Source organism: Dendrobates tinctorius, unplaced genomic scaffold (assembly GCF_039654945.1).
Source record: "Dendrobates tinctorius isolate UK_male_01 unplaced genomic scaffold, ASM3965494v1 ptg000102l, whole genome shotgun sequence".
In the NCBI taxonomy this organism is placed as follows: Eukaryota; Metazoa; Chordata; class Amphibia; order Anura; family Dendrobatidae; genus Dendrobates; species Dendrobates tinctorius.
In genome coordinates, this window is record NW_027361770.1 from 31,476,251 (window position 1) to 31,503,352 (window position 27,102).

The following is a 27,102-nucleotide window of genomic DNA, read 5'->3' on the forward strand; positions in this document are numbered from 1 at the left end:
TGTCTGAGATGTGAAGTCTGCTGAATGGAATAACACTTCAAGAGGATTGTGGTTTATCTAGTCACTAGATTTTTCCTTGGATTGTAAATTCCTGAAAATAAAATGACAAATGGAAGTGAAATTGAATAACTATTTCCTGACCAACAGTGTTTTTTGGCTTTAACACCTTTCCAATGTAGGTGTGACGGAGTCAGCTTACGCTGAGTCATTTTCTTTACAGTGGACCCTCTGTGTCGTGGCACCCACCCACCTAGGGTGAGCTGACCTTGTGAGGAACCATCCCCTATACAGGGAGTGTCAGGGGCAAGACCAAGGGGGTGAGCCACCACGACTGCTGGAACCAGACGGCCGGCTCAGGTAGACACTAAGTGTAAGTGTCTGATGACAAAGGACGTGCAGGAAACAAGACAAGACGTGGTTTCAAGGTATCTTCATTAAGACGAACTCAGGGTTACATCAGGTGCAAAACGTGAAAACAAGGAAAACACAGCAAGGTGCGTGCGAGGGCACGCCAAGGTCCATGGCATGGTACGTGCCAGGTGGCACGCCAGGGTACAGGCAAGGGCTCGATGGCATCGGACTCTGGACAGCAGGCAACGATCAACAGGATCAGGGCATCAGGCTGCGGACATCAGCTCGGACATCAGGCCGCAGTCATCAGGCTTACAATCTTTGGCAGCGATCGGCAGGTTCCGGGCATCTGGCAGGTAAACCAGGGTTCAGGCAAGGAGGCACGATAGATCTCCAGACATGGTGCGTGTTAGGGAACATGCCAAGCTCCAAGGCAAGGTTCCAGGCAGGGTGCATGCTAGGGGCACACCAGGGTCCAGGGCAAGGTGCAAGGCAAGGTGCGTGTGTAGGGGACACATCAGGTTCAAAGTTCAAAGTACAAAACACGGTGCGTGTGTAGGGGACACGGCAGGGTTCAAAGTTCAAAGTACGAGACACGGTGCGTGTGTAGGGACATGCCAGGGTTCAAGGTTCAAGGTCCTGGGCGCGCTAGAGGAGCCGCCAGAGTTCAGGCTAAGGTCCTGCACGTACAGAGGGGCACGCCAGGGTTCAGGCTAAGGCAAGGGCCTGCGCATGCTAGGAGGCACGCCAGGGTTCAGGGTAGGGCCTGTGCATGCAAGGGGGCATGACCAGGTTCAGGCTAGGACCTGTACGTGCAAGAGGGCACAACAGGGTACAAGCTAGGGCCTGTGCATGCAAGAGGGCACAACAGGGTATAAGCTAGGGCTTGTGCGTGCCAGAGGGCACGACAGGGTGCATGGCAAGACCTGCGCGTACTTTTACAGAAGCATGGGGAGGTATGCCAAGGAGCAGGCTAGACCTGCACGTGCTAAGAGGGCACGCAATGCGCAGTGCGGGGGCAGCTTGGGTGCAAGGAAGCACAGAGCACGGCTGGGGCACTGGCTAGCTGGTCGGGCTGAGGCTCAGACCGGCGGGCAAGACTGAGGCGAGCATGGCTAAAGCACAACAGGCGGACACAGCTAAGTCACTGGCCGACGAGCACGGCTGAGGCACAGACAGGCGGGCACGTATAGCGTGGCACGGCTGAGGCACAAACAGGTGGGCGAGGGAAGGCCAGGCACGTGCAAAGGGCACATGAAGAAACAAGGCAAGGCAAGAAACAAGGCAAAGCTAGGCAAGGTACAGAACAAGGAGCAGAACGTAGGCAGAAGCACAAAGCGGGGTTAGAGAGAGTAAAGGGCTAGCAGCTGAGCGTAGGCCGAACCCCAGAGCCGGGTCAAGGCAGAACCTTGAAACTAGACATGGAATGTGCAAGAGAGCACCATAGGGCAGAGTAAGGAAAACCTTGCAGAGACAGAGAACGTGAAAGTACTACAAGGCTCAGAATAGCAAAGGCCAGACATGGCGAAACAGGCAAGGCAGAGAACAGAGGAAGGACTACAAGTCTAAGAATAGCTAAGGCGAGACATAGCAAAACAGGCAAAGGCAGAGAACAGAGGAAGTACTACAAGTCTAAGAATAACATGGACAAACACAGCACGAGAGACAACACAAGACAAGGCACGGGACAAGAGGCAGAGTACAAGCACAGAGCGTGTGCAGAGAAGCACTACAGGGCAGAGTGCCAGGGCACAGAATACAGGGAGCGACCGAGCAGACCAAGCAGCCATGCAGGGAAGCAACACGATACTCAGGCCCCGACCATAAGAAGGGGTGGTCTGATATAGGGCATTAGCACCTGCACTTCCGGGTCAGGACCAGGGGAGGACTTCCTGTTCAGATCCTCCAGGATCATAGAGAGGATCACATGGTCGAGTCCTCCAAGACCATAGAGAGGACCACATGGTAAAGTCCTCCAAGACCATAGAGAGGATGGCTGGGTCAGACTGTGCTGGACCATAGGAAAAGTCACATGGTCAGGGTTTCCAGGATCATAGAGAGGATCGCTGCAGGCAGAGCAGAGACGGGTGGTCACCCAGCAACAGTGTACTCTGCTCCAGGCATCTTGCAGCACAACAGCCACGAGGTGCGTGTGCACACTGCTCCAGGAGTCATGTAGCATATCAGACATGGCGGGCATGACAGTTTGGTGCGTGTGCACACTGCTCCAGGGGTCATGCGGCATAACAGACAAGGCGGGCATGACAGTTCAGTGCGTGTGCACACTGCTCCAGGGGTCATGCGGCATAACAGACATGGCGGGTATGACAGTTCGGTGCGCGTGCACACTGCTCCAGGGGTCATGCGGCATAACAGCCATGGCGGGCATGACAGTAGGACTTAAAAGTACGTCCTATGTTGTGTTTACATGTATGAAGCAGGCTCAGAAGCTGAGCCCACACCATACCTTACAGATGGCTGGCTGCTTTACACAGCCGACATTTGATTGTAACAGCAGTAAACAGATTTGGCTCTGATAGCTGCTGTTTAGCCATTTTAATGCCACTGTCAAGCTCTGACAATGCAATTTAAATAGACTGATTACCAATGTGCACATATGCCCCGGCTTCCATTATCGCCCCTAGATATAGTCATGGGCTACTGATAGGTTGCCTTGGATTGCTGATATCCACCCTTGGCTGCCATATTACCCTACAGTTTTCAATATCAACTGCAAAACCATATTTCTGCAGCATATAATCAAGCAATTGAAGAAGTTCAAGTTCTAGGGGCAGGGCTGCCACTAGGAATTTCGGGGCCCCATACTGGCAAAATTTATGGGGCCCCCTTGAGACTCCGCCCAGGCTCCACCCCCAGTTCCGCCTCCACCCTAGCTCCTCCTTCACCATGCGAACCTTCCAAAATCCCTCCGCGCTTTCATCGAAAAACTTCACCATGCCCTCAATCAGACCAAATATATCGGGGATCCAACTGCTGTATGTCAAAAAGTAGATCCAAATAGAAAAAAAGAAAGCAAAGTAGACATACACACATGCAGGGATCACCCTTATAAAGTTAATTTTTAGTACATATAGATGTGCAGAAAAAAAACACAAATTATAAAAACATTTAAAATATTTGCAGGTGTCACTAAACGTGACCTGTATATAAGGGAGCGGCTAGACGGTCCTGGGCAATATATAAATGTACAACAATATTCAATAAAAGTTCCGTATTCTATGTAGCATGCCAGAGCAACAAGTATATAATAAACACATATATTCAGTGTATTCGTTGTGGCCAATGAAATCCTCCGAATTTCAAATAACTCTACAATCAAAAAAGTCTTATGCTTAAACAAGAAATATTGATGATATTACAACAAGCCACCTTATAAATAACAAACAGCCATGTTAGCAATAGGATTGGCACCTAATAAAAACCAAATACTAGCGGATAGTATGTTAATCAAAAGTCCAAGACAATAGAAAAGGCCGCTTTGTAATACCCTTTTCTTATGATAAGCCACCCTTGCTACTAGCAGAACAAAGACATGCTCACTGAACATGACGAGCCATAATGAATGCCCTGGTCCCAGGAACGGGATGCCACTCTTGTTACTCGACGCATTTCGTCACTAACGTGACTTCATCAGGAGTGGAAGAAGTCACTTTTCATAAGAAAAGGGTATTATCATTGACCCTAGTATTTCTAGTAACCCTTTTTTTCTACTCTAACTTTAACCCTGTTTACAAAGCGGCCTTTTCTATTGTCTTGGGCTTTTGATTAACATACTAACCGCTTATATTTGGTTTTTATTAGGTGCCAATCTAAAATCTAATTTTATTTTCACAAAAATGATCTTTTCACACCCAATGTTTGTTTTTCCCCAAGTGTAACATGAGAAATTGGACCCTAACAGTAGCTGTGCAATTTGTCCTGAGTAGGCTGATACCCCATATAGGACTACAGGCTGAGCTGCAGGTGGAGACAGTCAACATGCTGGTACTGGTCAGCACAGTCTATGCTGACTAAAAAGATAGGACTACAGCTGAGCTGCAGGTGGAGACAGTCAACATGCTGGTACTGTGCATGTGCAGCACAGTCTGTGCTGACGGAAAGGATAGGACTACGGGCTGCGCTGCAGGTGGAGACAGTCAACATGCTGGTACTGTGCATGTGCAGCACAGTCTGTGCTGACGGAAAGGATAGGACTACGGGCTGAGCTGCAGGTGGAGACAGTCAACATGCTGGTACTGTGCATGTGCAGCACAGTCTGTGCTGACGGAAAGGATAGGACTACGGGCTGAGCTGCAGGTGGACACAGTCAACATGCTGGTACTGTGCATGTGCAGCACAGTCTGCTGACGAAAAGGATAGGACTACGGGCTGAGCTGCAGGTGGACACAGTCAACATGCTGGTACTAGTAAGCACAGTCTATGCTGACTAAAAGGATAGGACTACAGGCTGAGATGCAGGTGGAGACAGTCAACATGCTGGTACTGTGCATGTGCAGCACAGTCTGTGCTGACGGAAAGGATAGGACTACGGGCTGCGCTGCAGGTGGAGACAGTCAACATGCTGGTACTGTGCATGTGCAGCACAGTCTGTGCTGACGGAAAGGATAGGACTACGGGCTGAGCTGCAGGTGGAGACAGTCAACATGCTGGTACTGTGCATGTGCAGCACAGTCTGTGCTGACGGAAAGGATAGGACTACGGGCTGAGCTGCAGGTGGACACAGTCAACATGCTGGTACTGTGCATGTGCAGCACAGTCTGCTGACGAAAAGGATAGGACTACGGGCTGAGCTGCAGGTGGACACAGTCAACATGCTGGTACTGTGCATGTGCAGCACAGTCTGCTGACGAAAAGGATAGGACTACGGGCTGAGCTGCAGGTGGACACAGTCAACATGCTGGTACTAGTAAGCACAGTCTATGCTGACTAAAAGGATAGGACTACAGGCTGAGATGCAGGTGGAGACAGTCAACATGCTGGTACTGTGCATGTACAGCACTTTCTGTGCTGACGGAAAGGATAGGACTATGGGCTGAGCTGCAGGAGGAGACAGTCAACATGCTGGTACTAGTAAGCACAGTCTGTGATAACTAAAAGGATAGGACTACGGGCTGAGCTGCTGGTGGAGACAATGTGCCTACTAATCTTGGCACTGGAGATCTGTCCCCCTGAGCCCTGGCTCACCCCATCAGCCGGGCCTCCTGGGCCCCCCCATCAGCCGGGCCACTCAGACCCCCCATCAACTTGGCCCCTCAGACCCCCCCATCAGCCGGGCCCCTCAGACCCCCCCATCAGCCGGGCCCCTCAGACCCCCCTGTGAACAGCCAGGCCCCCCATCAACAGCTGGGCCCCTGGCTCCCCCAGACCCCCCCACGGACAGCTGTGCGGGCCCCTGGGTGGCTCCCCACGGACAGCCGGGCAGGCCCCTGGGTGACCCCCACCGACAGCTGGGTGGGTCCCTGGGTGACCCCCCACGGACAGCCGGGCGGGCCCCTGGGTGACCCCCCCACAGACAGCCGGACGGGCCCTGGGTGACCCCCCACGGACAGCCGGGCGGGCCCCTGGGTGATCCTCCACAGACAGCCGGGCGGGCCCCTGGGTCCCCCCCTATCATCAGCTGGGTCCCCCAGCCCCCCCCACGGACAGCCAGGTGGGCCCCTGGGTGATCCCACACGGACAGCCGGAAATATAAAATTAATTTTCCTGAAACAGTAAATGGCATACAGATAAGAAAATATCAAGATACCAGATTTTGCACAAAACAAAAACAGCAAGCACTTTTAAAGGTCCATAGACAAATTATAATAAAGAAAAATAATAAAGTAATGGGTTTCAAAAACTGGTGACACAAACCAGTTTCTATAATTTTTTTTCTTATGACTTTAGAAATAGTGGAAACTATCCAAATCCTCCTCCAAATCTCAAAACTCTTCAAAAACTTTGTGTTTCTGCTTAAATTCTGCCCTGTAAACTCAGCAAAAAACTGTGTTCACAATAAATCAGAAAAAGATTTTTTTTCCGGTATGTAGCAAAAGAAAATAGTCTTCAGTATATGGTCCTGCAATAGTCAAAAATCTGAAATGTGTTAGCATCGTCCACTATATCATGTTCACCAACATGATACAGTATAGGCTCCGTTTATGAATGTTACATTTTCATTAACAGTTTTCATTTTTATGAGCGAACTTGGGTGCAGCAAAAACAATTTAGTTTTCCTTATATTTCTCATTCTTTTTCAATCTACTTTTGACTTTGGATCAACTAATTGCCATAAAACTGCTCTCTTTTCCTAATAATTCTGTTCATTAGACCACCCTCAAAATTGCAAAAGGAAAAAATGGCAAAGGGAATTTATTAATACGTATAAAATTTGTCCTCATGATTTTTTTCACACTATTTATAGTGTAATAGTTTTTAAGGTTGAAGGTAGACTTAAGCCTATTGAGTTCAACATTACAGTCTTAACATGTTGATCCACAGTAAGACAAAAAAAAAAACATGGGGCAGACACTAGTAGCTCCATATTAGGGAAAAATGTCCTTCTCGATTCCATATACGGCCATCAGACTAGATCCCTGGATTAACGTCCCATCATAAAAATTAGTACCCATGGCCTATAATGTATTTTACAAGGAAGACATTTAGGCCCTGCTTGAACTTTAGTAGTGAATCAACCACTGCAGCATCATGTGGCTGAGACTTCCCTAGTCTCACTGCTCTTAGAGAAAAGAATCACCGTCTGTAAAGATGATTAAACCTTCTTTCCTCTATATGTAGAGTATGCCCCTTTTCACAGTCATAGGCTTAGGTGTAAAAAGATCATTAGAAAGATCTCTGCACTGCCCCCTCATATATTTATACATTGGAATAAGATCACTCCTAAGCCTACATTTTTCCTAACTAAATAATCCCAAGTGTGATTGTGACGACATCGCATTTAATCTTAATTATGCCAGACGTAAATTGTGAAATCATCAAAAAGAAAGGAAAAGTCCAAAATCATGGTATTATAAACAAGTCAGAAAAATCCACCAATATGACCTAGGATTATACCACTATCCAGGTCATGCAAAGATAACCACTTGCAAGAATTTGGTTGTTAAAATTACAATGTTTTATTACCAAATTTACTAAAACAAATTTATAGTTCAAGAGATTAATTAAGACAAGATGCCTCTTGAGAGAGGGAAAAACTGCCAGAAACAAGTACCGCATTTAAGTTATAAGTATAATATTTCAAGAAATCCCCATTCGCATGTCAATTCCCATACCCATACCCCTTACTCTTTCAGTAGCAGTTTTATCACATGTTTTACAATTTAGTACATAATTATACATTTTAATTCATCTGCCCAAGTGCATGACCTCATATTTATCTACATTAAACTTAATTTTCCATTTCTCAGTCCAAGCCCCCAGCTTATATAAATTATTCTGTAACATTAAGTTATTTACCTCTGTGTTGATTACCCTGCAGAGTTTAAAATCATTTGCAAATATTGAGATTGCACTCTGCATGCCCTCTACAAGGTCATTAGTAAATATGTTAAAAAGATGGCCCAATACTGACCCCTGTTAACTGTGACCCAATCCAAGTGTGTTCCTTTAATAACAACCCTTTGTTTGCTATCACTGAGACAGATGAGGAGTAGCAATGACCTTTTGTGGCTTGCCCTCCTTATGGAGTGTGTCAAGGACCGCCTTCTGGACATCTGTCAAGTCAGCAGTTTTTCCCATGATTGTGGAGCCTACTGAAACAGACTAAGGCTCAAATTTTGTTCCCTTTTTTAATATTGGCACCACATTTACTATGCGCCAATCCGGTGGTACAGACCTTGTTACTCAGACTCTATCACAGTATTAAATTACTGCAGTACTTGGGGGTGTATACCACTCGGGCATGTGAATTTGTCTACTTTAAGTAGGTGCCATTTAATGCGGAATTTATAGTATCCCCGATTATGTGGAATGACATGGGATGACATGGGATTTTCTTGTGTAATACTGCAGAGAAATGGGCGTTTTGTAGATTTACCCCACAAAACTATAAGCAAATTTATTTGCATACTGCAAATGCAGTATGTCAGGCGTTATCAGCAGGCATTATTAAAAACAACTCTTTTCGTCAGTTTTTACAGCCTCTATTTCAAATACACCTTCTGGAAGTAAATAAGAATGACCATTTGCAGAGATCTTGAAAATATGTAGGAATAATGCAAAGGCAAAACTATTCATTGGCAATAATTTTCCCAGTATCAGACAAATATTTTCATGAATCCCATGCATCCAATGTCTTTTATAAATATCTATTTTTATGCACTAACTACTGTTATAATCTTCTTTATTTTGAAATTCCTACCATCCTCTCTATATAGCTAATTACCATATTTTTTTTTTTTACTTTACTTCCTGTGACATTTTGTTCAAGGTGAGCATCAAATGGGACGTGGCAGGAGGATGGTAATGCTGTCACTTCCCCACAGCTTCACTCACCCATTCTGACATGGTATGTTATCTGGGGGTGGCGCTGTGGTCACTAAGGGTGTGTGCACACGATCTGGACTGGCTCAGTATTTGCTCAGGATTTGACGCAGGTGAAATCTGCACCAAATCTGCATCTGCTGTCACTGGCAGGTCACCTGCATTTTTGATACGTTTTTTCCGCATGTTTTTGATGCGTTTTTTTCATTACATGCGGGGGTTTTTTATCACTTGAAATAAAGCTAATTGAAAGTTAGCTTCTGGGATGGAAAAAAAAAAAGTGATTTCCTGTTTGCAGATATGTTGGGGTATGTTCCCACGGTCAGTAAACGCTGCGGGTTGGATGCTGTGTACATCCGCAATGTCCAACCTGCAGCATCCAGCTGTTACAGCATAGAGGATGGAATTTCAAAAAATCCCATGCCCACTATGTGTTCACTGATGCCTGTGGCTCACCCGCAGAGACAGACTTGTGGTGCATCTTTCCAGACCGCAGCATGTCAATTTATGTAGCTGCATAAATTACCCATTCACTATCATTAGATGCGGTAAAACCGCATTATCTTCCTAGTCACATGCATATTAAGTGCAGGAGCGCAGCTTATTACGCATGGGTACTAATTTAAATAATGGTGAATCTTGTGACACAGCCAGAAGTACACAACACAGGAAGTGGAGGAAAGCACAGAGAGAGGTCCCCTCCTTTTTAATACATAACTAAGGCTACTTTCACACTTGCGTTTTTTTGCGCTGCGCTGCGTGCGCAGTGCAAATGCGCACAAAAAACACATAATGCGTTTTTTTGCTTTTTCTTGTTTTTTTGCGCATGCGTTTTTAAACGCTGACGTGTGCATGACCATGCGCACGTCAGCGCTCCCATAGACTTTAATGTGTTTTTGGGTGAATTCCGTGCGCATTGCGCGTGCATGCATTTTTTTGAGACAGGTCAGACGCACAAAAAATGCAACAGTTTGCATTTTGTGCGCCCGAGCGCGCACTACAAAAAAAGCATGGGCACACAAACGCGTACAAACGCATGACAATGCGCACCCAATTTACATATAGGGAAAAACGCATGCGCATTTTTGCGCAAAAGCGCAGCGCAAAAAACGCAAGTGTGAAACCAGCCTAACAATTTACAAAAAAACAGCATAGGGTCCCCCTATATTTGTTAATCAGGCAGAATAAAGCAGACTACTGGGACTGGTATTTCAGGCTGGTAAGGATCCAATATCCATGAACCTTACCAGGCTGCAGCAGTCTGCTTACCTTGGATGATTAGCAAAAATAGTGGGATCCCCTCCAAAAAAAATAGTATGGGGTCCCTCTATTATTTTTGTTCACCAGCCAAAGAAAATGCAGACAGCCATGAATTTTGGCCCTCCCCAGTCTAAAAATTGCAGCCCGCAGCCACCCCACAATTGGCGCATCCAAAGATGCAGCAATTGTGGCACTTTACCAGGCTCTTCCCACTTGCCCTGTAGTGGTGGCAAGTGGGGTTCATATTTGTGGGGTTGCTATCACCTTTGTATTGTCAGGTGACATCAAACCCACGGATTAGTAATGGAGAAGCGTCTATAAGACACCTATCAATTACTAATACTATAGTTGCATGGTAAATAAACACAGCCAGAATAAAGTATTTTAATTGAAATAATGACACAGACTCCTTTAATAGATCTTAATGAAACCATACTTCCTGCATCGCCTATTCCGACACCCTCATTCTCCTGTAAGAGAAATAAAATAATAAGCAACAGTATACTATACCTTTCCGCTAAGAAGATATACATAGGGTCCAATAACGAGTCCATCTCTGCTACATCTGGATGCCTTTGGCTAAAAGGTTGGCATTTTGCCACCACTCAGCCTGACATCCAGGCACAGCGGAGCTTTAAGCTGATGACCGCTGATGACCGGAGATAACTCTGTTCCCAGCGGTCATGTGCACTGTAGTTCTTGCTGTCAGCTAACCATGAGAACTTGGCTAGTGACCGGAAATAACCCCATCCCTGGTGGTCATATGCAGGGCAGTTCTCGCGATCAGCTCAGCTCATCATGAGAACTTCAGTGTATGCGACCTACCGGCTGAAACAAGGTACAACATTATTTATATTAGTACACATGCGTAGTAAGCTGCGTTACCGCACTTAATATGCATTTGAATAAGAAGATAATGCAGTTTTACCACATCTAATGATTGTGAATGGGTAAGTTACGCAGCGGAGACGGAGCGCTACATAAATTGACATGCTGCGTCTCCGCAGGGAAGCCGGACGCATAGTGGAAGTGGGATTTCATGAAATCCCATCCACTATGCTGTAACATCTTGCCGCTGCGGGTTTGAGGCTGCGGAGGTATGGAGTGTCCAACCCGCAGCATTTACTGACCATGGGAACATACCCTTACTCCAGCGTCTTTCACTGCTGTCTTCTGGTGATGTCTGGAATCAGTTGCTGTGATGGAGGCAGGGTAAGTGACAGCAGCACTGACCCATAGCTTCTGTCACTGCCCTAAAACTAAGGTGCCCCTCTTTTCCGGTGTGGTGACAGAAGCTGTTTGGTGAAGCTGTTGATATTCGCCCTTTTACTATCACCGCCCTTGATGACATCTTATTTCGTTGAAAGAAGTGGTGAGAACAAAAGATGTGGGGCAAGGATGACAAAAGTAGTATGGATGCTGTGAAAAATGCTGCAGTCACTTCTCCCTGCCTCCATCATTGTGATTGACTCCGGACATCATCGTGGGATGGCAGTGAAAGAAGCCCACTGATGTCGTCCTGTTTTGGGGGTGATAGAAGTTGTGTGTAATTGACTCAAGGGCCTTTCTCCTCTGACATCCCATTTGAGACTACCATCAAATGAAACATCACAGGAAGTAAAGTAATAATGGTTAAAAAAAACAACAACCCAGATATAGTTATTAGCAGGATATGGATCATAGTAGGGGATTTTAAAATAAAGCAAATGGTGATTAGGGTTTAAAGATATTTGGAAAGGGTTCTATATTCATCAAGGGTAAAAAAATATCCTAGATTTGTAATTAAAATGTCTAATGGTGGAAAAATAATAAAATGCAGGCTGTTTGTCCTATTGCAGGTTACATGAACACCAAAGACGCATGCTACAAAGATCTGCGAATTCAAGTCAATACTTCTTTCTGTAATACAAAGAATCGACCTATTACAGGACGGGTGCCCTGCAACTTACAAGCTTGTACCCCAGGGTAAGTCACAAATTTTGCACATATAATAAAGGAATTTATGAAATTGTTTTAAAATAAATTGGACTTATAGCAAATAGCTTTTAGTGCTTGTGGCTGAGGCTCCAAAAGCACAGATTTGTAATTATATTAGTTGAACCTCAACCATCTCCTAAACTTTGCTACTTAGTAGTAACTACTAATGTTCTAACATTAAAGGGAATCTGTCACCCCTTTTTTCGAATATGAACTGCCGGCTCCGACATCAGGGGCTTATCTACAGCATTCTGTAATGCTGTAGATAAGCCCCCAATGTAACCTGAAAGAGAAGAAAAATGAGTTAGATTATACTCACCCCGGCGTTCGGTCCTGTCCGATGGGTGTAGCGGTCCGGTGCCTCCCATCTTCATACGATGCTGTCCTCTTCTTTCCTTCCTGTCGTGGCTCCTGCGCAGGTGCACTGCTCTGCCCTGTTGAGGTCAGAGCAGAGTCTTGCAGTGCGCAGGCTCTGGAAGAGGTCCGGCGCCTGCGCACTGCAGTATTCTGCTCTGCCCTCAACAGGGCAGAGCAGTGCGCCGAAGCCACGACAGGAAGGAAAGAAGAGGACAGCATCGTATGAAGAAGTGAGACGCAGGACCGCAACACCCATCAGACCAAGACCGGACTGCCCCCCGGTGAGTATAATCTAACTCTTTTTCTTATCTTTCAGGTTACATCGGGGGGGCTTTTCTACAGCATTACAGAATGCTGTAGATAAGCCCCTGATGCGGGGCCGGCAGCTCATATTTATAAAAAGGGGTGACAGATTCTCTTTAAGCAACTATGTGAATATCTTCATATTAGAGATTTTGTAAAATAACTATTTTTAGAATTACAATGTTAATAAATTATTCTATTAAAGAATAAGCTATCAATGCCAGATTGTTAGGGATTCATCTCCTGGCATACTCTCAGTCTGCTGTTTAAAGGGGCCACTCACAAGGACACTACAGTTGACATTGCTCTGTATATCTGCACACCGTCTCTTTAGTAGCGGCTCTGTTGGATATTGTAGTGTAGTCCTATTTGCTTTAATACCATAGACATCAATGTAAACATTGAAGATGTCTCAGAATTGCAGCACCCTCATCAAACAGCTGGTGCTTAGTGTTGAACCCCAGCAATCTGATATTGATAACACATCCTAGCATCTCATTCACACGTCAGTATTTTGCATCAATGTTTGCCAAAATCAGAAGTGGAAGTTGCAGAGAAAAACTAAAGGTAAAAGTTTGACACCTGTTCTGTGTTTTGGAGACACTCCTGATTTTGACCTACAACTACTGATGAAGTCATTAATTTTGTAATGCTAATAAGCCCAAGTGAATTTTCACCCCAGATGCTTGGACATAAGAATACTGTCTACTAAGTGGCAGTGTGCTGTGAGCATGCTCTAAATAGAAAGGGGGAGGAGCTAAGAGCTCTTAATTTTTGGCAATGCTGTGAAGCTGTGTTCTTTGTCTCCAGCTTTATAATAGAGGTGTTAAATGACTTGCGTAAAATAAATTTTCCGATTTGAGCACAGTTATAGAGGGAAATTAAAAAAGAATCCTGTACAATTCCTGTACCCCTCCAAGCGCTTGGATGAAGCTTAGTTTTGAGGTTGTCTAATGTTTCATCATCAAAACCATGGTATACAGTAGTAGAGGACAGCAGGACAAATAACAATACATGACTGGACTATTGAAGAGAAAGCTGTTTCTTTGGGCAGAACACCAACAAGCAATGAGTTGCTGGCAAATCAAAATCTCTTTATAACCATTTTTTTGTGCAGGAAGCCTATTAACAAGTGGCAGATTTGATGCGGAAATGTCTAAAACTAAAAATCATAATATATGTATGAGAATGAGGCTGATTCTGCAGCAAGTACATGGATTTCTACAAGGCTCATTTAGATGAAGTGAACAGAAGCATAGATTTCTGTCAATAAGTCGGTCTGGTTTGAATATACACTAATAACGAGAACTTCATATGACTATTTCAGTTTATGTAGATTCATGTACACAACTAGTGGTTACTCGGGAAAGGACGTAAACCTGAGTATATGAATGCTATGCACTCCAAATAAACATTCACCTTTATATATGATGAATACATAAACATTTGTGAACATAACTTGTAAACTCTATTATATTAAATACTAGCTGAAGAGCCCGGCGCTGCCCAGGCATAGTAACTAACTACGGTTAGTTATAACAAATTATAATGATTAAAGCTGAGTGCAGAGTCCCGCCCACTCCGCATAGCCACATTCATTATAATATCCCACATTATCCCGTCAGCCAGAGCTACCGGTCAACAACCCCTAATATCCCACATCATCCCATCAGCCAGAGCCACCGGACTACTACCCCTAATATCTATCCCACATCATCCCGTCAGCCAGAGCCACCGGACTACTGCCTCTAATATCCTACATTGTCCCATCAGCCAGAGCCACCGGACTACTACTCCTAATATCCCACAACGTCTTGTCAGCCAGAGCCACCGGACTACTACCCCTAATATCCCACATCATCCCATAAGCCAGAGCCACCAGACTACTACCCCTAATATCCCACATCATTCTGTCAGCCAGGGCCACCGGACAACTACCTCTAATTTCCCACATCAGCCAGAGCCACCGGACTACTACCCCTAAGTTCCCACATCTTCCCGTCAGCCTGGGGTCAGAACCAGAGCGCTAAGTGGAACGGTCCTAACTTCCATTCCGGGGTTCCCTTTAAGAGAGGCCTGGTGTCAGAACCAGAGTGCTGAGTGGATTTGCCCTGACTTCCATACCAATGATCCCTTTAATAGAAGCCTGGGATGAGAATCAGAGCGCTGAGGGATTTACCATAACTTCCATACCGGAGATCCCTTTAAGAGAGGCCTGGGGTCAGTAATAAAGCACAGAGTGGATTTGCCCTCAAATCCATACCGGGGATCCCTTTAAGAGGGGCCTTGGGTCAGAACCAGAGCGCTGAGTGGATTTGCCCTAACTGCCATACCGGGGATCCCTTTAAGAGAGCCTGGGATCAGAACCAAAGCACTGAGTGGATTTGCCCTAACCTGACTTGCATACCAATGATCCCTTTAATAGAACCCTGGGGTCAGAATCAGAGTGCTGAGGGATTTGCCCTAACTTCCATACAGGAGATCCCTTTAAGAGAGCCTGGGGTCAGTACCAGAGCATTTGAAGGCAATTGCCCTGACTTCCATACCGGGGATCCCTTTAAGAGAGCCTGGGGTCAGAACCAGAATGCTGAGTGGAATTGCCCTAACATCCATACCGGGGATCCCTTTAAGAGACGCCTGGCATCAGAACCAGACTGCTTAGTGGAATGGTCCTAACTTCCATACCGGGGATCCCTTTAAGAGAGACCTGGCGTCAGAACCAGAGCGCTAAGTGGAACGGTCCTAACTTCCATACCAGTGATCCCTTTAAGAGAGGCCTGGTGTCAAAACCAAAGCCCTGGATGGATTTGCCCTGACTTCCCTACCAATGATCCCATTAATAGAAGCCTGAGAATCAGAGCACTGAGGGAATTACCATAACTTCCATACCGGAGGTTCTTTTAAGAGAGACCTAGGGTCAATACCAGAGCGCTGAGTGGATTTGCCCTAACTTTCATACCGGAGATGCCTTTAGTACAACCCTTTTAGTACAACCCTGGGGTCAGAATCACAGCACTGAGGGATTTGTCCTAACTTCCATACAGGAGATCCCTTTAAGAGAGCCTGGGGTCAGTACCAGAACATTTGAAGGCAATTGCCCTGACTTCCATACCGGAGATCCCTTGAAGAAAGGGCTGGGGTCAGTACCAAAGCGCAGAGTGGATTTGCCCTAAATTCCATACCAATGATCCCTTTAAGAGAAACTGGGGTCAGAATCACAGAGCTGAGTGGAACGGTCCAAACTTCCATACCGGAGATCCCTTTAAGAGAGGCCTGGGGTCAAAACCAAAGCCCTGGATGGATTTGCTCTGACTTCCATACCAATGATCCCATTAAGAGGGAAGATGTACCTATATGGGTCGCCCTCCCAGGGCTGTAGGGTACTCGGTACCGGGCTGGTATCAGTGGGATGTGTCACAGTGGCGGTGACCCGGACCGTGGCCCCGGGCGCCCAAGTAATAGGAAGATGTGAATGTTATTAAATGAATAGTTCGTGACGCCACCTGTGGTGTTCGGCAAGGAAGGTGTTAAGCCGACGCTGCAGACAGATCCTCTGGGACAGATGGTGTGGTGCAGCAAGGATGGCATAGCCCTCCACAGGCAGGGCTGGTGTCCAAGGGCAGTGTAGATGTGGAGACACTTAGATGGTGTAGTGTCCGGCGCAGGGGATGTAGCAGTGCCAGGCGGACAGACGCAGGAAGGAATGGAGGACACCAGGGCATGTAGTTCCAAAGCTTTACTCACAGTCTGTAGTGCCCGCTTCTGTGCCGTGTCCTCCAGGTCAGGGACTCAGTCAACCTCCAGGCAAGATGGAATGCTCCCTTCCACACTCCGCCAACTTATGTGCCTTTTCTGAATGTCTTCTCTATAGCGCCTTAAGTGTGAAGATCTCCTAGTACTGTGTTACACTGGAGTTCCTCCTGACAGATGTTTCCAAGAACTCTACTTGCACGGCAGACAGCTGTAGCCTGCTTCAGGGACTCTCTACTCCTAAGTCCCGGCTCTCTATCCGTGTTGCTGTTGTGCCCTCAAGTCTTAGATGGGAGTAGTGCATTTACAGCCCACTACTCCACCGGTGTCTGCTGCAGAACCATTAGTGTCCATACAACCTCGGGGACCGGGCCCCGGCCTTGTGCTTAGAACTTCTAGGCAGGGGTTCTTCCTCTAATCCACGTCCTCTTTGTTCCCTTTTACTCCTACGTTGTGTACTTGCCTTTTCCTTTCTATGGAAGCTCAGGCTTCAGTTCAATGGCCTTCTCCTTCTTTCCTTTCCCGTGCCAGCTGGTTCAGATCACTGATGCAACTGCAGCACTCCTTCCTCCATCCCTCTTCCAGGGATCCCCACTCCTCCCGAGTGGCTTCCTCTCTCACTGCCCTCCTGTCAGACTGACCTGTCATCCTAAACCATCCCGCTCATATATATATTCTGAACTGCACCCACCTCCCAGCACGTCTAGTGTTCCAAGCAGGGAACCACCAAAGGTGCTCTCTGCTTCTCTCTAAGCAAGGAGCTGCAATGTGGTTTTGCTGAACTACTCTATTGTGTGGGGTGTGAGTGTTGGAGCGTGGTCTGGAGCCTCGAACCTACCTGGATGGTGGGGCACCACACCTTAGGAGAAAGTGCAGTACGTCTGTGGTGACTGAGCATCAGGGGCACCACATATATGATGGAGGATGTGTGACGTGTATATGGGCACAGGAGGGGGGGATTCATTTCTGTCATGTGCTGTGTGCTCCTTTTTGGGGGGCAGACAATGGCTGGGAGCTTATGTTCCCAGGGATGCTAGATTTCTCCGACCATGTCAGTGTCTGCTGAGGTGTTGTCAAGTGGGAAAACTTGCTCATAGCAACCAATCACAGCTCAGCTTCTTTTAACCAACTTTGGTGAAATGAGAGATGCTTAGTGATTGGTTGCAAGGAAAACTGTTGCTCATAGCAACCAATCAAAGCCCAGCTTCTTTTGAACAGCTCTGGTGAAATGAAAGCTGCTTCATGATTGTTTGGTGATACACACACACATTCAGTTTTATATATAGAGATATAGTTAGTTCTAAAGATTGCGTAAAGATTAACAATTATGCTTCTATTTTCAGTCAAATATATATTTTTTTACAATTTAGATCAGCTACCTTGGTTATAGACATAACATTACAACTGCTATTTTCCATCTCTTTTTTCAAATATGGTCCAACCTTCCTATTAAATAAGGGTTTCCGAGATGCTCTTTCTGCTGTCAATCCTTTTTAATTACATCTCTGAGCCTGCAAAGATAATATTACACAAGTTGAAAAATAAGACTGACATTGAGGAAAATAATCAAGTTTAATATTTTAATAAAAACTGACGAAGTGTAGACAGCAGAAAGCAGCATCAATTTTTTTTTTGGGGTGGGAGAGATGTAGAAATGGACATATGCTGTCACAGACATCTGCTAGTTACCTTTGTGGACACTGGGCACAGTGGGGCTTTAAGAGGCTTTAGTAATGCAGAAGACATACATTATTTATGCTAGCGGTGTTACACGGCATATTTTATAATGCACTTGGGACAGATATATTTGTCATTCTTAAATAAATCCCACTGATGTCATAATCCTTTGCCTGCAGAGCAGAAATGTCTGACTTGCATAAAGTCAAATCAAGATAGAAATGGATACAGGTCTGGTGACTGAATTATCCACAATCAATTCTACAGTTTTTCCCAGGTTCCTCACTTTCGTTATGTTTTCTCCGTTGGTTAGGTTCCTTCGCTCTCTGACTTAGAAGCTTCGGGAACAGCTGGATGACAACTCATTTTTAAACTATTACATCCCTACATTAGTTATCACCCAACTTTCCAAGCGCTCAAATGTTAAAGCGACCATAAACGAGACTGAATTCATGGTTCTTTCAGAAGATAAATTTGTGCCAAGAGTCTACCCCTCTCAACAATGAAAAAAGATTTGCCCTCGACGAAGGTTAGGGTTGGGGAGGGGGCGCTCGGTGGATTAGTTTTGTTGCTTGGATCAGTGTTACATCCCAGTTTTGCCAGTATATAACTAGATATATTTACAGTTAAAGGGGTTTCCACTTCATAACAATATACTGTACATGTAAAAGAGCTCAAGTAGTAAAGACCCACAAGTTACTAATATATTTATTTTCAAAGGTGCCGTAATCTTCAGCTCTCATTTGTGGAACCTGCAGCTCCTCTTTCAGCTAGTGCTTGACGAATGAGAGGTTTTTTATTGGGATATCATCAGAACTCTTTGTATAGGAGATTGGCTTACTGGCTCTTTTTCTGTCACGATCAGACCGAGAAAGTGACTTGGCCATTGAAATGAGGCAGTGAGCCAGTCCCCTTCACAATCCGCAGTGATAGTGCCGACAGAGGAAATGCTCTCATGTGCTGAACACAAACTGGAAGTGGAGAATTGGGGAAAAGTTTGGAAATAGAAATTATATTATTGAAGTATATTGATATTAGTTTTAAGGGCTTTTTGGGGGATTAATGTACTTATTTTTTTTTTTACTTTTTATTCTATTTTTTTTTAAAGATGGAATTAGCAAATATAGCAATTCTGTCATAGGTCTTAATTTAACTTGTTGAACGCATTCACCATGACGTTAACGTAACATGTTAATTTTATTAGGTGGGTTGACCCATTTTTTTTTGCTTTATGACTCTACCACAGCAGCACAGAGTATGTCAGCGACTCATGTCTGAGACAGACAAAGAGAGAGAGACAGACAGAGAAAGAGACATACACAGATGTGACAGACAGAGGAAGAGACACACAGACAGAGAGGGAGAGAATGACAGACAGATACACAGACAGAGAGGCAGAGAGAGACAGGGAGAGAAATGCTGTGCTGGGGTCACTGACATACTCTGTGCTGCTGTGGAGGCATCACTGACATACTTTGTGCTGCTGTGGCCTGGATCGCTTACATACTCTGTGCTGCTGTGGCAGGATCTCTGGATGGGGCTGTGTATGTATGAGTAGTCAATGAATAAGAGAGTGAGACAGTCTTTCTCTCTCTCTGTCTCTCTGAGGAAAATGTTTGTGTTTCCAGGCGGGCCTGTGGGCAGGACTTTCCTTGATTTCTTTTGCCTAGAGCATGAAGATCAGACTCTGCCTACAGTCCTGTCCCGGAGCACAAGCATCTCATTAACTGAAAACTTCTAATACTGATTACACAAGAATGACAAGATGGATTTCCTCCCCCCCAGCTTACATTTTAATCAGTGTAATAGCAGCAACATGACAATGCATGTAGTTTACTTAGCAAAATCCTGCTATCATGTTCACTTCAAATATAAAATTTAATAGTTCTGCTCCTTTTGTTCTTTAAACCACACTCCTGAAAGCCATATGCTAGCAGAAACCAGGCATCCGATCGGCTTATAAATGATTGGTGATGGCAGTGAGAAGTTCTCATGGAGTTAGCAGTGACCGCACCGGGGTGTATATATATTCCATGCGTTGTAATCGGAGGTGTATATACCATATGCTCGCTCACTGTTAGCTCTTCAATAACTGGCATATTAGTGATAACTGCCACAACCTCATCCGTTAATCGGCGGTCAATTGTGTAATTGTCCTGGCGATAGGAGGTAGCAAAGGGCTTTTCGTGACAAAAAGATAATAGCATGGTGGGTTCAGTGTGACGCCCCCAGCCGCATGTTGTGTTGGGGGTTAAGGCTCGTTGCCTTGGTTAGCAGTCTCGACAGCAGTTTAATAGTGGTGATAGAAGTGTGCAGTGCTTACAACCACTTTTCAAAGCCATGTTCTGAAGCTGGCCGGGATCACTGCAGCGCACTCTTAGGGTATGTACACATAACAATTTTAGACACCGGCGTGCAAATCTGATATTTCAAGCAAAAGAAGCTTCAGGAAAATGGCAATGGTGTTTATCCGGAAAGCGTCTTTTGTGCCCTTTTGTGCAATGCCACTGGCAATTTTTTTTATTTTTTTAACTTCTATATAGAACATAGAGACTTGCCTCCAGCCCCTTTTAAGTTGTCATTCTATCTCAATATCGCTTAGTCCTGGTTTGTTAGAATATTTTTTTACCATAGACTGATTAACAATATTTCCTATAACAGCATATTTTATCCTGTACATATGAACTAGTGGACAGCAACAAATGGTCTAATATAATAAATCTCTGTGATTTAACACTCACTTATTTCTTATTACAACATAAGGAAAGAATACTTTGCGGAATCATTTCACCCAAGCGTGTACATGCAGTAATTTCCAGTCCTCCTGGCCAATGCTGTACAAAAACAGACATGTTTGATTTACAGCAGTAGTAGAAACTCTGGCAGCTGCCCCACTTGTAACTAATATACAACACTTTGCAAACATATAATATCATTGATTTCTTCTCTTAAAGTGTTGAAACCACATAATCGCTAAAACCTGCAGTCTTTTCCTTTTGTTTAGGGAAGAACAGGTGTGCAATATGCGCCTTCCTCATAACTCCGGTGACCTTATAGGTCATAGTTAATAGATTCACAGTCTCCATTCCCATCAACAATTGCAATAATGAGTCATCCACATATGGAAAAAATCCTGCAATTTGAAGAGATATGACATTACCTTTGGTCAGATGTAGTAACTTTCATAGGGTTTACTAGGCAACATAAAACAATGAAAAAAACAGTAGATGCATTATAATGTCACCACACCATAATTTAGGCTAAAACACAGCTGCAACCTTTTTTTACCATCAGATAAAGAGAAAATCCTACAACTACATTTTATTGGTTAGTAATCTTTTGACAACATTGTTTTGTATATATTTTGCATTAGATTTTTATTAGCTTCATGGTTAAGTCTGCTGTACCTGTCAAACTATATAACAAGTTAAACAGGTTATTGATTCCCCTACGTTCCCCACTGCTGCAACGCTACTACTAGTAGATGTTATGCTCTTGATTTTTATTACTTCTTGCACCCCTACCATGCCATTTACAAACTTGGATTATGTACCTTACACATTGTTACACATGCCGTATCTAAACTAGCTTTGCCTAGTCTACGAAACAAAACTACACCAAATTTTGTGATCCAAAGGGTTGGTTAGATACTTCAACATACACTAATGCATTACTATGGGCATACAATGTTACTCTTAGGTCAGTTTCACATAGTGATATATTAGGTTTCATACCAAGACTAGAATTAAAATCTTACGATTTGTCAAGTAACGTACATGTGGAAAAGGGCTGAGAAGGACTGAGATCTGGTCAATTGACACCCAGGCATGGGTGTTGGTAGTTGGCCATCTAGACAGATTTTCACCAACCTGGCACAGCATCCAGTTGAATATTCTTTGGCTGCTGAACCAGCCAAGTGCAAAATTCCTCATCCTCAGCTCAGGTGGCACTTGAATGCCAGCATTCTGATCTCCTCTTATTTACTAAGGTCCTGTGACGTCGTCACACAGCAGAGGCTCAGTAAAAGCTACAAGTGCCTAGGAGCTTGGCATCCACAGTAACACTGCTTGGTAGAGATGAACAAACAGATTTGCACTACCATTTTCCTGCTGCTATGAAGCACTGAAGTGGATGCCAGATCAGGGTAGAGCAAATCATCTTGTTCATATCTACTAAGTAATGGTACTGTGGATGCCAAGATTGTGCAGGAAATATTAGCATTTAGAAACAAGATGACTTAGATAGAAACTTAACTCCTTTTACAACTGCCTAAAGACATCTTAAAGTGCAGTTACACTGCATAATTATCGGGAACAAGCTTTCAATGGCAAAAAGCTTGTTTGTCAAATGAAATTATCTTTCGGTTTGCCTTTAGGCCACGTTCACACATTCAGTATTGGCTCAGTATTTTACCTCAGTATCTATAAGCCAAAACCAGGATTGCAACAATCAGTGGAAAAGCATAATAGAAACATGTCACCTCTTCTGTATTTATCACCCACTCCTGGTTTTGCCTTAAAGAACCAAATACTGAATGTGTGAACGTGGCCTTACATAGGACAATTTGCTCTCAAGAACAATGGTAGCCCATGTGCAAGGAGCGACTATTACTAGTCATTCTTCATCAGAAGCATGGTCCGATTGTCAAAATAGACTATTAAATGACGACCAACCTTAAAACCTGTTGTTTAGAGCCACTGTTCAGCACACATGTATGTAATGTACATTGTTCAATGGAGCAGCATTGTCGCTTATGTTTTTCATAGACAAGACCATTTAAGGCCTGCCTTGGATCTTCAGAAGTGACCTTTTTTTTCCATTGCAGCATTTCAAGAGCCACAACTTTTTCATTTAATTATTGATGTGTCTATATGACTCAACATTTTAGGATTCATATTGTATATTTCCAGGTCGTCCCTCCTGACAGTACCATGGAGGTCGTCCTCCTCCTCCATACAGGGACAGGAAACACATGAGAGTTTAAAAGGCCCCTCCGCAGTCACCTCCCTCAGTTTTTTTTCCTGTCCCTGCATGGAGAGACACGCGAGAGGAAGCAGGAGCTTACCGGATGGGCTCAGGGGGATTGTGCAGCACAGCCAATCCTTCCTCCTGTTAAGAGGCTGGAGGCTGACACTCTCCGGTGGGGAATCCCTCAGCCACAGAGACCAGTCAAGCGGAGCTCCTGGGTTTAACCGCTTGCTCCCGATGGGGGGGCTCTCTGTACCAATGCCGGCCGGCAGGACGCTGCATCTTCCTATAACATGCGGTGTGCAGATCCATCACCGCGTTACGAGGTCAGCGTGCGTTCCAGGGTGGAACACAGAAGTGATGCAGAGACAAGTAATGTAATCATTACCTGGGTCTCGGGAGGCACTCGGCACGCACGGGGTCATCATGGAGGAAGTGGGCGGAGGAGACCAGGACTTGCACAGACCCACCTTCCCCTGAAGCAGCCTGATTATCTTTTCTCTCTATACTAAATAGGATAAGGGAACCCCAGTTATTGTCCTTCCTATGCTTAAGAGGTCTAGCAAGACCTCTGCAAAGTCCAGGCCATGTCCTATATGCAATATGAAATTGCCGGAGATGTATGGCAGAACGTTCTGCAGGGCTACACCACCAAAGTTGTGAGGGAAGAACAACCGTCCCTGCTGTCTGAAATTAAGTCCATAATTCGTGAGGAGGTCTAGGCCTCTATATCTAGTCTCACCCTGCCACAACTTCCCAATCCAGGTCCAAGAGCTAAGAGACCTCGATGGGAGATGGAACTAAGCTCGAATGAGGAATCCCAGTTTCCAGGTTCAGACCAGGATGAAGAGGGTGAATTAGTGATCCAGAACGGGGCAGAAGATATTTATTTGCCTCTGAGGAAAACAATGACCTAGTCCAGGCAGTCAGAAATATGATGCAGGTGGAGGAGGTCCCAAAACTGCAGTCCATACAGGATGAGTTGTTTGGGGGTCTTAGAGCACAGAAGCAACGGGTGTTTCTGATGAATGACCATATCTGGGCTACGGTCCTGAAGGAATGGGAGGATGCGGAGAAACACTTGGTGTTACCACAAAACTTTAAAAATCATTTACCCTTTGGTCCTGAGGACATTAAGATCTGGGAGGAAGTTCCCAAGATAGACGAACTGGTGGCTAAAGTATCTTGGAAGATGTCTATACCCTTTAAAGACTGTCTTCGGACAGAAAGGCGGATAATCTCCTGAAGCGGGCAGTTGCCAGTTCTATGTTTCTATGGATGGGGCAACTGGAGGAGCACTTGAATAGTAAGACTCCTAGGGAAGATATCATAGCCTCCTTTCCTCTGATGAAGTCGGCCACAGCTAATTTGATGGATACATCCACAGAATCAGTAAGGTTCTCAGCTAGGAATAGCTGGTTGTCTAACGTGGCCCTAGGGCCATTTGGATGAAGACCTGGTCTGGGGACAACATCTCTAAAAATGAATTATACTCCATTTGCTTCTCAGAGTTATGGGTGTTTGGGCCAACCTTGGACAATATTTTAGAGAAAGCATTAGATAAAAAGAAAGGGTTTCCTGGAGATAGGTTTAGAAGGACTCAGTCCTTTTGGAAACCTGGGCCATCTCAGGGACAGTCCGATTATAGAGACCAGGGGAAGTCCAGTAGAGGAACCTACCACAAAGGAGGGAAAATTAAGGGATCCCTATTTGGGTTAGGTTAAAGATCAAGGAGGTAATGATTAGAGTTGAGCGACTTTTGGTTTTTTAGGGTCGCGTTTCGTTTCGTGAAACCCGACTTTTCCAAAAGTCGGGTCGAGCAAGATCGTCCGATTATAGGGAAAAGTCGGGGTCGTCCCGAAACACGAAACCCAATGTAAGTCAATGGGGAATAAAAGTCGGCAGTGAGAGGAGGACAGGAAACACACCTACAGTGCCCATTTGAATGCCAAAAGCATCAATTCTTCTTACTTAAGCTTGTCAACCTTAATTAACTTCATAATACAAGTTACGCACTGAAAAATGGGGGTTATTTGGCTAAAGTTGTGGGGGGGAGGGCTGGCTGCAGGTTTTCATGTGCCCTGGGCGAAAGAGCGCCCCTTTAACACATACCACAACTCATCATGCTCCGATACGGCAGAGAAATAGAGGTATAGTACAATGAAAAATACCTCACTTTTTACATCTCATGACGAGGCCCATCTATTTCTCCATACAGAATCATTGGTCCCATATAATGTTTGAAACAGTATATGATGAGCTCCACATAATGCTACAGTATATGTTGGTCCCCATGGATGAAGCTCCACTGTCTTATGGGCCCAAATAATGCTCCAAACATAATGGGCCCCATTTCTAATGCTCTAGTGTATAATGGGCCCTGTAAATGCTGCTCCAGTGTCTGATGTCCACCTTTGGAATGTTCCAGTGTATGGTGGGCCCCATCTATCATTCTCCAGAGTATAGTGCTCCCCAAAAATTGCTGTCCCAACATTGAAAACAATCAAATAAGTCTCCTCGCTAGGGAATCCCTGGACTAGTCTGGACTCCTCGTCGTCCCCATCTTCCATCTCACTGCACAGTATTTCAACCTTGCAAGTGCTGTGATCCTGAGCAAGCAGGGGGGGCCCACTCGTTGGCGACGGCACTGGCACAGGGCCCCTGATAGTACGGTGGTGTGTCTGATGGCGGGTGAGCCGAACCTGCACTTTCATCTGCAGCTTCCTCTTTGTCACCGTGTAAGATGGAACTGTATATGGGAATGGTAACCTGAGTTTCATCAGGGTCAGATTCAGGCCGTGTAGCGTGAGAGGGGAATGTAGTGGTCTGGGTCAATGTACCAGCAGATTCATCGAGCAGTCGCTGGGCATCAGTGCACTTCTGTCGCCCCCAGGAGTACGGTCGCCACAGTGGCATTACCTTCCTCCTAGGGAGTGTGATGTCATGCTTTCGGAGCAACGAAGGATCTCTCTAGCAGGTTAACTGATTGGGCGGCGTTATTCCCACGAGTCATGACCCTCCAAACAGCGTTCATGAAGGCAAAGTGTTTGTTTTACGTGGGCAGTATGGTTGCAAAGCTGAACCTTAAAGGAATGTCCAGAAGGGCACCACCAGGAGTGGAGCCTACGGTTAAATTCGACTCCACCTGGGAAACCTCAACCATGCCAGCTACAGAACAGATGCACACATTGCAAGCTTAATTCCGTTAACGAACGAGACTCCGTCATGCCCCGCGGTCCGAGTCCGGCTTACTAGAGGGACACGTGAGGCTCTGGAACATGAGATTGGCCAATAACTGGTGTGTCATGCCCTTACATGTCCGTGGCTGCATGTGCGCTACACTGAAAAGGCCAGCGTTTGTCGCTTACAGGTGCAGATAACCCGCTGAACAACGTTAGTGATGGGGATCACTGAGTGATTACAATTATTACCCGCGAACAATGATTTCCCAGTAAGTGCAGGTCAACTGCAGTTCCGGAATTAGGCCTAACCGTCATTCCTAAAAAAATGAAAAACTTACGTGTGCAAACCACAGGTGCTGTAGCTTGCCAGCCGTTCTCACGCCCAGTATGGATTACACGTGATTGCACAAAGGTTAGAAAGGGTACCGTATCCCCAGATAACATGTATGGATAGCGTACACATTCAAAATATATGTCTCAGGAGGCAGGCTCAGACGGTGTTAGGCCCAGTATGGATTGCACGTGATTGCACAAAGGTTAGAAAGGGTACCGTATCCCCGGATAACATGTATGGATAGCGTACACATTCAAAATATATGTCTCAGGAGGCAGGCTCAGACGGTGTCAGGCCCAGTATGGATTGCACGTGATTGCACAAAGGTTAGAAAGGGTACCGTATCCCCGGATAACATGTATGGATAGCGTACACATTCAAAATATATGTCTCAGGAGGCAGGCTCAGACGGTGTCAGGCCCAGTATGGATTGCACGTGAT

General features: G+C 45.3%; 1 protein-coding gene across 1 annotated transcript in view; it reads left to right on the forward strand.

The window, feature by feature from the left end:
• Nucleotides 1-27,102, forward strand: part of ADAMTS16 (ADAM metallopeptidase with thrombospondin type 1 motif 16) — a 491,484-nt gene that overhangs the window by 427,773 nt on the left and 36,609 nt on the right. The window contains exon 18 of the mRNA XM_073587783.1: nt 11,952-12,078. Coding sequence (XP_073443884.1) covers nt 11,952-12,078 — 127 coding nt within the window. The remainder of the gene's footprint in view (nt 1-11,951; nt 12,079-27,102) is intronic.